General features: G+C 42.9%; 1 protein-coding gene across 2 annotated transcripts in view; it reads left to right on the forward strand.

Moving 5' to 3' along the window:
• HECW1 (HECT, C2 and WW domain containing E3 ubiquitin protein ligase 1) overlaps nucleotides 1-12356 on the forward strand; it is a 367526-nt gene that overhangs the window by 243458 nt on the left and 111712 nt on the right. For both annotated transcript variants that reach the window (XM_019509098.1, XM_019509100.1), the window contains exons 7-10: nucleotides 2252-2394; nucleotides 4017-4117; nucleotides 6790-8154; nucleotides 11776-11877. In XM_019509098.1, coding sequence (XP_019364643.1) covers nucleotides 2252-2394; nucleotides 4017-4117; nucleotides 6790-8154; nucleotides 11776-11877 — 1711 coding nt within the window. The remainder of the gene's footprint in view (nucleotides 1-2251; nucleotides 2395-4016; nucleotides 4118-6789; nucleotides 8155-11775; nucleotides 11878-12356) is intronic.

Here is a 12356-nt window from a genome sequence, read left to right on the forward strand (position 1 = left end):
GCAAGCTGGCCCTTCCCCCAGCTCAAGCTCGCTCTCCCCCCCATGTCGAGCCCGGGCCTGGCCTGGGCCCAGTCCTCCTCTGGCCACACCATCACTGCCAATGCCACAGCACGCCTGCTCCACACCCCCACATTGGGCCCACTCAGGGACAGGAGGAGCGGCCTCGGGGCTGATGTAGGGGAGGGGTGTGGGGGAGGAATGGACCCAGGCCCGAGGGCAGGGAGGAGGCCCGCTCCTTCCCTCTCCCCACCGTTGCCATGGCCACGTCAGGCCAGGCCTGCTGATCCCCACCTCCCACCCCCGCTGTGGCAGACCAGCATTTCCCCCGCTCAAGCCCATTCCCCCCCACCCGTGTTGGGCCCGGTCCCACCTCTCCCCCCACTCCATCCCCTGTGTCCCCACCATCATGGTGGCAGGCTGCCTTCTGTCAGAATGCTTCTTCGTACTCTGCACAGCACAAATAAAGTGTTACGGACAGACAGACAGCTTTAGGCTTTTATAATATTAGAATGGTTGATCTTAATTTGCATGTGTGCATACATGTTCTACTCCTTGGAAATTTTTTGCACTAAAAGTGTCAACATCATACTCCTTTTTGACTGCAATGACAAACTGAAGTGTTTATAATAATGCCATACATATATTGGTTATTTCTGTTGTGCATTTCATACAAGTGTCATAAAGCAGCTAGTTGCTATAAGGTTTTAGCAGGCTATAACAACAGTGAAGATGATGATAGTTTTCAGCCTACCTAGACTTGGCTTTTGCGTTATATAGTACAGAACATGTGGACAAAAATATGATTTAGCACTTCTTTAAGTGTATTCCTCTGTATTTCTTTTCACACACACACTGAGCTTCTATGGGTCAGCCAACATGGTTGCTCACTTCTGAGCTACTTCAAGACAATGATTAGAGCTGCAGCCTCCGCTCACTTCATTTGAAGTTCCTCGATGTGGATGTTCACCATCTCCGAAAATCAGGTCCTAATTCAGCAAAGCATTGGTTCAACCTCAAGAATCAATAACCTGAAGCCATACTACATTAAAAAAATATGCAGACTAGTGCTGACTAATTATTTCAGTCATCTCAGGGCAATGCACAATTTTAACATGCAGGTTTTCTGCTCTTTGGACATTAGTCTTGTAGGCCAAGTCAAACAGTCATCCCATACTCATGCAAAGCTATTTGCACCTCCAGTATGACCTCTTCCTTCAGTGTAAAACTCAACTACATCATTAAAGCCACTTGGAAAATGGATAAAGTGAGCCAAGCCAGCATCTACTCTGCTTCTAGTAAGGGATCCAAATCCTGCCCCAAAATAAGCTGATGGTGTTGCCCCAGTTCCTAATAGACTGGGGTCCATAGCACAAAATGCCTATCATAACTGACACTGTCACCGTTATTGGCAGTCTTGGCAAAGAGGGAAAAATCTGAAGGGTGTGAAATAAATCTACCCTCTCTTTTCACAGGTTTGGCCTTGGAAATTCAGGGCTGAGGTATTATGATAGTACAGCCTATGCTGTACCTGTTTGAATAAAATGAGAACTAGGCAGTGAATCCAGCACCTTGAATCTGGGTAGCAAAGGAGCAACAGTGGGTTTTGGGGGGTACCATTATTTTTGACACTTTCTAAAGTTGCTGTTCAGAGGTTATTATACTATAGCCAGGATCCATTTTCCTATGGCAAAACTCCCATTGGTTGGATTGATAGAAATTCCTGTGGTTTGCCAGAATAGTTGGAATTAATTGCATCTTCTCCCCTCCCCTCCCCCCACTTTGGAAACAAAATGCCTCAGCAGCACTGAGCTTGTGTTAACAGTGCAGAATCTATCTCAATATTTTTCAGTGGATTATAATCTTCAGGGCGAGACCATCACATCGCTGTGTGCATGTAAGCGTGCATGCCAGAATGAAGTCCTGATTAGGGGCTTTAAGGACCACTGTACTATAAATAATGAATGCCATTCCCATTAGTATCAAATAACTGCAAATATAGAGGCCTGATCCTGCAGTGTGTTGAGCACTTCCTAGGAGGTGTTGCCACAGAGCTCCTCTGAGGCCGTGCTCTGTATCATGTGCGATGATTACACCCTGGGCTTCACATACTTATTTTGACCTAGTATTATTTTTCTCCTGGTTCTGTGAAGCCACTGGAAGACCCTTCTGTTAGGTGGCGTGCAGTAAGCTAAAAATCGATACCTGAAAGCCATGTGCTAATGTTGCATTCCATGTTCTTTCTCTGTTATAGCAGTTCAGTTTTGTTTCCCTTCCTACGGATGTTCTGGAAATAGAAGTTAAGGATAAATTTGCAAAGAGCCGACCAATCATTAAACGCTTCTTGGGGAAACTGTCCATGCCAGTGCAACGCCTCCTCGAGAGACATGCTATAGGGTAAATCTGTTCTTTGTGTGACTTTTGTTATTTCCGACTCACAAAAAGGAGAGCAAAGCCAATGGATAAAATAATGTATGATCATATAATGATATAGTTAGAAACTGATACAAACCATGGATTTGTCTAATTATGGTGTTGGTTTAAGGTAGAATTTACAGGCCTACCAGATCATCATCCTCTGCCAATCAACTCATTCTTTGTAATTTTGTTGGGAATCACACTGGTTAATTGTGAAGGATGATAATCAAAGAGTTGGCATAATGCACAGTCTGGTCTCTGTTAAGAGTGTATGTATGTAGGGCCTGGTATTTGGACTTCAAATATTTGTGTCTGTATTTTCCACAGGATGCTTTCATGTTTTAAGGGGTCATCTATGGGTCAAAATAATGCAAGATCTGGTCTTTCATTCCTGTTCTAATGCCTGGATGGTGGAAATAGCTTGAGAAGATAAGTGTGGCAGGTTACAAGAGCACTTACCTCAGTGAACAAGAGTAACTTCAGCTCAGCTTCCCTGCTTCTCTTCTCCTTTGCACAGGTGCTCTGGAGAAGAGCTGGATAATGGCCACTTGGGGAAGGCAGAGCCCCATATCTGACATCTTGGGGTCTGACTGAACCTCAAGACAAGAAGCTTTCTGACTGCATCACCTCACTTCACTTCTTTGTTGTAAAAGCTGGTCAGCTGCAGGGAAAGACCTCACTGAGAGCAACTGTTTTGTACCACCATCCTGCAACCAGACCTCGCTTTATTTTATCTCTGTAAATGACTCCTTGAAGCAGGAGTTAAAGACATGCATACAAGTACAGAGAAAACAGAATCCTCAGGTTTCCATGTGTGCCTGGACATTCTCTTTCATTCAAGCTTCAATGTATAAAAAACCATCCTGGCGCACACAAAATAGTGAACAGAAATTGAAATGTGCTTTGTCTAAAAGTATACAAATAATAATGTTTAGCACCCTTCACACTCACAGTGATTTACAGGCATTGATCCAGCTTCATTTTGGGCAGCAGGGAGATAATGTTTTCTCTAGTTCACTCTCTTGAGGGGAGGATGAAGTGTGGATCAGGGAGGGACTTGAACAAGGACAAAATGGAAGCGTGGTGAACTTTGTCAGGAATGTGCTCCTGGTGTATCAGCTGCTTGGAGGTAAGAGTGGGAGAAAAACATAAAGGGGTAGACATAGACAATCAGATAGCTGGAAGAGCAATGGAGGGAGGAGAAGGCAGAAACAGAAGAGGTAAAGGGAGTTGAACTAAGAAGGACCTTGAAGGCAAGGAGATTCAGTTTGGCAAAGGGAAGGAAAAGAAGGATCTCAAGAGAAGCTAGACACAGTCAGGTCACCAGGCAAGGAAAACTTGTCAGCATATTCATAACCCACAAACATGGGTTAGTCACTTATTAAACATTTCCACTGCCACAGTAAGTGAAGACACTGACCTGGCATCCCCAAGCCTTTGTTTCCTTACCCGAACAGCCATGCTCATGCTGCTGGTAGGACTAACACGGTACGAAGCACTTCAGAAATGCTAGTGTTTCTGTAGGACGTACCCATTTTCTCTGTGTACAATGAGCACTGGATTTGGTGACAGTTTCCATGACAATACTTGTTTTCTTACAGGGACAGGGTTGTAAGCTATACTCTGGGCCGCAGGCTTCCTACAGATCATGTCAGCGGCCAACTGCAGTTCCGATTTGAGATCACTTCTTCCATCCATCCAGGTATGGGCTGTTTCTGTAACCCCTTATTTATTTAAAGATTCTGTTTTTGTCATGATTTATATGCTTTTCTTCACAGAGGCATGAATTTATTTAAGTCTACACTAGACCTTTAAGCATAGCTGTGAGCATTATGGGGGTGTGTATATAAGCATGGAGGCTGCTCCACAATTACAAATTAATCAAGTCTGCAGTGATAGTTACTGTGCTCCAGCAGCCTCCTATGTCTCATATATCAGTTGTCCCTGTACTTCAGATGTGCTTGAACTAAAGCATATCAAACAAGTTTTAGTTCAGGCATCCCTGTTGCCATTTTTAAGTGTAGGGACACTGATATATGAGATGCTGCAGCACTTTAATTAGAGCAGCTCTTGGAGCCACTCTAATTAAAGTGCAACCCACCACCCCTGGAGCACATATAAAAGTGCCATATGAGTCACCATTTCCCTCCTGCTGTGCCCTTGCTCCAAAAGTATAGTCATTTGTTGCTGGCCTGACCAGTAATCAAGACTCTCCTTCTCTGCTGGCTTAAATCCCTTAGGAAGAGAGGGGGACAGGGAAGAGGAGTTAAAGTTAGGGTTCCCTTTGTCCCAGGCACCTGCTTCATGAATCCTCCAATACACCTACTTGCTTTTTCACCCTGGACAAATATAGCACCACATACGATTTCTGACCATATTGTGTCTAATCTCCTGTCTGTCTCAAGTATGTCAGATACACTTTAGATCCACCCTTGTCAGGGAAGACAGAGGTGGGTTTTAGTTCTGTCTTGCACAGCTAATATATTCTTAGACAGTGTTAAATCATTAAAAAGAATTGATCAGAAGCCACCTTTTGTAAACATGCTCTTTCCTTATGTATTGATTTCCACATTGTTCACAACTAAGAATTTATCACATCAATATCTGGAGAGCACAGAAGTGAAAAATTCTCCAAGTGTTTCCGCAGCTGGGCCCTCATGAAGATCAGCAGGGGTTCTCATTAGACATTGTTCCCCCTGGACAGGACGAATATAGCAACACTTACAGTGTCCAGTCTTCTGTCCTGCCTCAGGCATACCAGTTTCTATCCATACAGTAAACAGAATTTTTGAGTGACCTAGGTCTTGTTGTGTTCATCATCATTGTCAGTGGGGTTTAAAGGTCTTCTCCAGCTTATAAAAGGGTTCAAGTGAACCGTGACAGCAAAATGATATGCCACAGGAGAGAGAGAAGGAGGGAAACCCTCAGACAGCGGAAGGAGCTGTTATCATTCTGTTGGATCTCAAATTTCAAGAGGACCTGCCCTTTTATAGTGCATAGTTAATTAACCAATACAAGTGTTTTGTTTTTTGGATGCATGTATTGTATTGGTTGTATGAAGGTCTCTAGTTTTAAGCATCTTATGAATAGAATATTAACTAATAATAGTAGAGCCATTTGAAAATTTTGTAATTTTGAAAGAGAGCATATTTTTGTGAACATTTGTAACACTTCCCCTTTTTCTTGACTCACTTTTGCTATGAACATGAGAGTATATAATAATAGTGCCCTTTTTGAGTGTCAGTTTCTGTGTGAGAATTGGGGACTCTTATTTGCTTCTTCATAATAGAACACCCTAAGGCCATGAGCATTTGCTTTGGAAGAGAACAGCCTTATTAACAGTTGGAAGGAGTTGTTGACAGTGAGAGGCCATGTAATAGGGTTAGAAGGTGTTGTCCTACTGTTCAGGGGCAGATTGATCACCATATTTGGGGTCAGGAAAGCATTTTATCCCACAGTCAGATCAGCACAGACTGTGTGAGTTTTTGCCTTCCTCTGTAGCAGGGGACATGGTCCTCTTTCTTGGATCTCTTGGGTATATTTTAACAACCTTCACAGCAACGGGACATTGACACTGTCCTCATCTCCCTGCTTTACCTGTGGCAGGTTAGGGTATTCCTGCTGTTTTGGATGATGTACCTTGTTGTTGTGTGACAAGGTTGCCTGTGTCATTTTAAGAATAGGCTAGACATGCACTTGTATGGGATGGTTTGGATAAGGATGCTTCTGCCTTGAACAGGGGATACTAGATGACCTCCTGAGGTCCCTTCCAGCACGGTTTTTCTATGATTCTTTGTTTTACATCACATATGGAGTATCCACCTAGGGGAAGGTGACATGGAAGAGAGTAAGGTCAAAGAATGGTCTTGTGTATGGTTGCATGTATGTGCATGAGGATGTCCTTCTACCCAGTTGCATGCAGTAGAAGTGGAAGTAGGGCTAAGTTCCCTTCTCTGGACAAGTATTGAGTAGTGAATGGTAGCAGGAGTCATACCAGGGGAAGCTGGAAACAAGAAGTGAACCCTTCTTATCAAGGGTGAGGATACTGGGTGAGGATTCCCAGAAAGGAGTTCTCCCAGAACAGGTAGCAGAGAGGGCGATATTATACGTCCAGTGTATGACTATGATTAGGCCCCTACTTTATACGTGCCCACTACAGAGTGGGCAGTCAGTCTCAACAGCAGTCTCCTAGTGAAAAGTAGTCAGTCTCAATAACAATTCTGTCATCCAACCGTTTAACACTGTAATGTATGAGTTTAATTTTCTCAGATTTCTGTGGATGGCTACCCTCCCGCAACCACCTGTTATATCTGCCCCTGATTCGGTAAACGACTGTCTTGTAAGAGGAGTAACTCCTTTTCTTGTTGCCTGCAGATGATGAAGAGGTCTCCATCAGTGCAGATCCTGAGCCAGCTGACCTGCAGGAAAGCCCTATGAACAACACCCCAGGGGAAAGCCTCGGTGAGCCTCCATGCACCAGCACAGTGACCTCAGAAAGTGCAGCTCCAGAACAGCTAAATGGATGCAATGTGAACAGTGTCAATGTCGATAGCCCTGGGGCTGTCAGATCACCTGGGGAAGTCAACCATGACAGCTTAAATGAACAGCTAGCAGGAAATGGGGAGGTTGATGCGGTGCCAGCAGATGCTACTGAGCCTTTGGAATCCATCCCAGGAGAAGTGCTGCCTTCCCTGAGTGCCATGGACCTCACTGAGCAATTGGCTCTGGTGGCTTGCACTTCTCCTCCTGAGACTGAAGTTAGGGAAAATAACAAAATCAATTCTGTTACTCAGGGAGATGATGAAATCTTAGAAGCCCTAGATACTGAGGAGGTGAGTGCAGATGTTCAAGCTGTCAAGGACATAGAGAAGAGTCAGGATGAGGAAGGGGCTGCAGCCCAGGAGGAGGAAGACAACAAGCTGCAGTTAAGAACCACAACAAAGAGGAAAAATCGGCCGTGCTCCCTGCCTGTTTCTGAACTTGAGACCGTGATTGCTTCAGCTTGCGGTGAGCCGGAAACCCCTCGTACGCACTACATCCGGATCCACAATCTGCTCCACAGTCTTCCCTCAGCACAGATGAGCAGTGATGGGGAGGAGGAGCAGGGTGGAGGGGGTGAGAATGATGAAGAGTCAACAGTCAAGGACGTATCGGAGAAAGATGTGGTGAGCGAGACTGAGACGGTGGCAGCGGACCCCCGTCCTGAAAGTGAAGCGGAAGAAAATTTCAGCCGGGGCACCATGCCCCACAGCACCTCTGTTGAACACCTCTCAGATTTAAATGGGCAGCTACTGGATGGGGAACATATCAGGACAGAGAGTGAGAGTGAATTGAGTCCCCGGCCAAATGGGGACCACGAGTGTGATACATGCGACACCTCCTGCTACAGTCCATCCTGCTACAGCACCTCATGTTACAGCACTTCCTGTTACAGCACCTCATGTTACAGCACTTCCTGTTACGACAGTAACAATCGCTTTTCCAGCCATACCCGTTTCTCTTCTGTTGACAGCGCAAAGATTTCTGAGAGCACAGTCTTTTCCTCGCAGGATGATGAGGAAGAGGAAAACAGTGCTTTTGAGTCAGTGCCAGATTCAGTGCAAAGCCCTGAACTGGAAAGGGAGCAAGTGGATGGCTCCGCCCAGTGGCCAGATGAACTCCTAGCTCATGGTGGAAATCCACAAAGAGGCACAGAAAACCTAGACACCCCAGTAGCAGGTCCAAGCAGCAGAAGAGAAGGTTAGAACCTGAGAATCAATACACTGAACAACCTTGATCATCTGGATGTCACAGAGGACATCAGATAATCGAGGTTGCAGAGAAGCAAGGGAGTTCACAGGGCCATTAACAGATATGTTGGAAATGTGATCTGTGCCAGGTATCAGAGAGGGTTGGATAACTGAGACTGTACTGGAAAAAAAACCATAAAATGAGTATTTATGTAATCAGTTCCTTTTAGATATTATAATAAATTATATTAATGAATCAAGTCGAGCCCAAGTAGCTACATAACAGATGAAAATTAGGAATGCCAATCCACCAATCTGTCCCTTTCTTCCTGGGGATCTTTTGGTTTAACAAATCTGATGTGCTACCATGTGTTTTACAAGCAATGAAGAAGACCTGTGTGTGGACATGAACAGGCAGATTCTCCTCCTGAGACTGAAGTTCCTCTTGAGACTGATATTCCAGTTTGCTCAGCATGTGTATGTTTGTTATATCTGTGCACATTCATACACATGGAGAAGTGTCAGTATTTTCTAGTTATGATTGAAGCCAACTTCTTGTAACATGCCCGGTTTTCTAGGGCTGGCCATTGAAATTCACCAGAATTAGATTTCACAGGTTGCAGAACATCCCAGCCTAGATTTTCCCCCCCTTGGGTGCTTGAGGAGCATAACTGCAAATATATCAAATGCAGTTTCCATCTCCATATCCTTCTCTAGAGTATGTTGCTTAGAGAGGTACTGTTGTCTGTTTTCATACTTGTTTAATTATATTTTTGTCTGAGCCTTTAAATGCCTGTGCTAAATTCATCCCAAGTGTTAACTCATTTTCCTTCAGTGGAGTTACAGTAGTGATGAATTTGGTCTTTTGTCTCTTCTTCAGCTGTTCACTGTTTTTTTTTCAGGTAGACAAAGTAAAGGCATAGATCTTCAGCTACAGCCAGGGAGTATTCAGCAAAGTTAAAGGAGAGAGGTTGTGTATCCTCCAGGCCTGAGATAGCTGCCCCTTAATTTGAGATACACCAACTCAAAGTGTCTCCTAGAGAGTAAAATAGCTGAGTATCTCTCGAAGGCCCCAACCATGCTTCCTACCGTCCAGTCACACCCCAGCTGCAACAGAACTATTATGCTACCGGATGATCTCCTTACATTGGAGTCTTCCATCTGGGGCTGGATATACCAGACAAGGGCACATTTATATATTGCAGGCCATTAATTATTTCATCTGTAGTGTGCAGGATGTATCTCAAAAAGTAAAAATTCCAAGAACTATACAGTAATAGAGACAAGAGGAACACCCAGGAATTCTTAGCTGCAGATGAGGCATTTTTTTAATACAGATGGTATTTATGTGTTTGTGTGTGCATGTGCATCCCTTTTTGTTTGTTTATTTTATGGTTGTGTGTGTGCATACAGAGCAAGATAAAACAGAGTTTGTGTCCTATAGTAAATGGATTCATTGGTGCTCCGATATGATGTTTCAAGTTTGCGGGGGGCGGGGTGTCCCTTTGGTATATTTAAAGGGCATTATAGAATGTTCATCATAGCTCTGCATTCACTAGTAGAGAACAAATACATAGAAGAGACAGGATGAATGGTTAGTTCAAAGTATTTTTTTATATTGGCTCAGATGTTTCAACAGTTGATTACATTGTTTCATTTATTTGGTGGCTATTACAAGTACAGTAGATATGGTCACCTCCATCCATCCAGGTGACTGACACTACTATGCTTCAACTGGCTTGGCGTAACTAACTTGACTAGGGGGAGTCAATTGTGGCGAGGTAAGTAAAGAAATGTAGATAGATAATCTGGTAGTTGGTGACATAACTGTAGTAACAACATATTTTAAACCTATCACATATTTATTTACAGCACTGAATAATATCTTAAAATAGTTCTATCTTCTGTACAAAGAGGGGGCACATGCAACTGTGAGATGGGTCCATGCACACATTAGCGACTTTAATTAAGACATTTAGGAGGTCTGTGATATCACCAGAGAACACAGGAGTGTGTGTATTTCTCTGTCTACATTTTATCACGTAATTTTTCATACTATTCGATGACACAAGATTTTTACAAGAATAACACCTGCATAAATTTATACATAAAATAGCTTTCTGCCTTTCCTTTTGATATTTATAGTCTGTCAATTACCTGTTAAAATAAAAAAGATGTTTAAGAAAACTTTACTTTTAATGTACAGGTTGATGACGAGATATACAAATAAAAAAAATAACTCAGTATTAGCATCTCAAGATTTTTACCTTAAAGTTAGCTAAGCCAGTCAGCCTATATGGAATTTAGATCATTGGCATAGGTCTGTCTTATTTTTCTTTTAAAATATATTTATATAATTTTCTGGTGATGTCATGGCCATTAACATTACTTTTTTGTTTCTTAACTTACATGGGTCTCAGTTGTGTTTTATACATACCATGTAATATATGGTCAGGTTTTAGTAGACAACCATTGTCATACAGCTTGAAAAAGCAGTCAACAGTTGGGATAATAATTCTAAATCTCCTAGATTTTTAAAAAGGACAGGATTGGGGTAAATATTCTCTGAACTCTAGAACCCAAGACTTTCTCAGTTATGGGTTCCCCATGCTCACCTTCAGTTCTAACAAATGGAATGCTTCCTCCCCACAATAAGTTTGTAGTTCCTCAAGGGGTTTCAGGTCAAATTATAAATGCTGGGTGAATCTTAAGTAGCATGTGCACATGATCAGAGCACTAGGATGAAAATACAAATAGGTTTCATTTATTTTTCATTCAAAAAAAATCTTCTGCCCCTGTCTATTGTATGTCTCATCCTCTTCTTCCTCTGCTACTTTTTCTTCTTCTTCCCCTTCTGTATCTCAGGTCTCCCTCTTCTTTATCTCAGGTCCCTTCCTGTGTCTTACTATCTTTGCCCTCTTCCCTACCCCCACTGTCTCCTAAATGTTTCTGGTCCTTTCCTCATTACCCTACCTACCACTGCAACTTGACGGTTTGAATTTTGAACTGTTCAGAGTCTTGTTTTCAAGCCTCAAGAAGAATGGCTCCCTGCATGGCAGGGACTGCAAAATCCTGGTGCTCCAGTTCTTGCACACTTGCACACACATGCACATGCATGCGCACAGACCTGTGTGCGCGCACACAGATTTGCTCCAAAGAAGGTTTTCATAATAGCAAACAAAGCTTCAGAAAGTGGCACCAAGCCACTCAGTCAGAGGGAGCAAATCCAAAATTAGACCCAGGATTTTGCATGCTCCTTCCAGTCTCCTGCAGGAACTTCCATTTGATAGTACTTATAAAGTACTTCTCAGAGATCAAGCCTGATTCTCCTTTCACTTACACTGGGGTCAATCTAGAGTAAATGAGTCCAGGATCTGGCCCATTTCTTATTGTGTATTCAAGGCCAAGAACCTTGACTGCATTATTTTAATAATTCCTTGCCATGAAAATTATTATTACGGTAGTGTCAGGAAATATGAATAACTCAAGCAGCTAATGCGCCAGCCTGCTGCCTACCCTCTTTTTTATTTTAAAAAAAAGTTTTTTAGTCTCTTGTCTTACAGTAGTGCATTTTAAACCACTTTGCTAAAACAATGAATGACTATGAATATCTTGAATATCTTGTCCTTAGGTGATTGTCCTTTACTCCATAATTCTCAGCCAGTCAGCCAGCTTCCTTCCCTGAGGCCTGATCACCATCACTATCCAACTATCGATGAGCCTCTTCCACCAAGTAAGCTTTAGTTTTTTTAATTTCTTTTTTCAACCTTTCCTGTTAATCTAAACAGCGTACAGGTCAGTATGTCTTTCTTAACAACCTATCTTTCCTTGCAATCCTGCCCCTGCTGCATCCTAAACCCAGTTATTCAATCTGAGCTTTTATTACATGGAATTGGTCCCTATTTTAGAGGTAGGGATGTTATGTCAGGCAAGTCATTTTATTGTACTGCATCTCTCTTTGCCCGTCAACACAAATGGGTAATAATACTTCCCGGTCTCACAGGTACATTGTGAGACTGAACTAGTCAATATATGTAAAATGTTTTGAGGTCCTCAGGTACAAGGCTCTCAGGCAAAGTATTCTTTAAAGTTTGCCTTTCAGTTGTTGTATGCCTGCCTAACGTCAACTTCAAAGAGTGTTTGGGATGCTTTTTGTGTCCTGTCTATAGGGACCTACTTTATTCACAGCCAGACAAAGGAATTTGCACAGGT

This window comes from Gavialis gangeticus, unplaced genomic scaffold, assembly GCF_001723915.1.
Source record: "Gavialis gangeticus isolate Ggan-Ray unplaced genomic scaffold, GavGan_comp1, whole genome shotgun sequence".
Lineage (NCBI taxonomy): Eukaryota > Metazoa > Chordata > Crocodylia > Gavialidae > Gavialis > Gavialis gangeticus.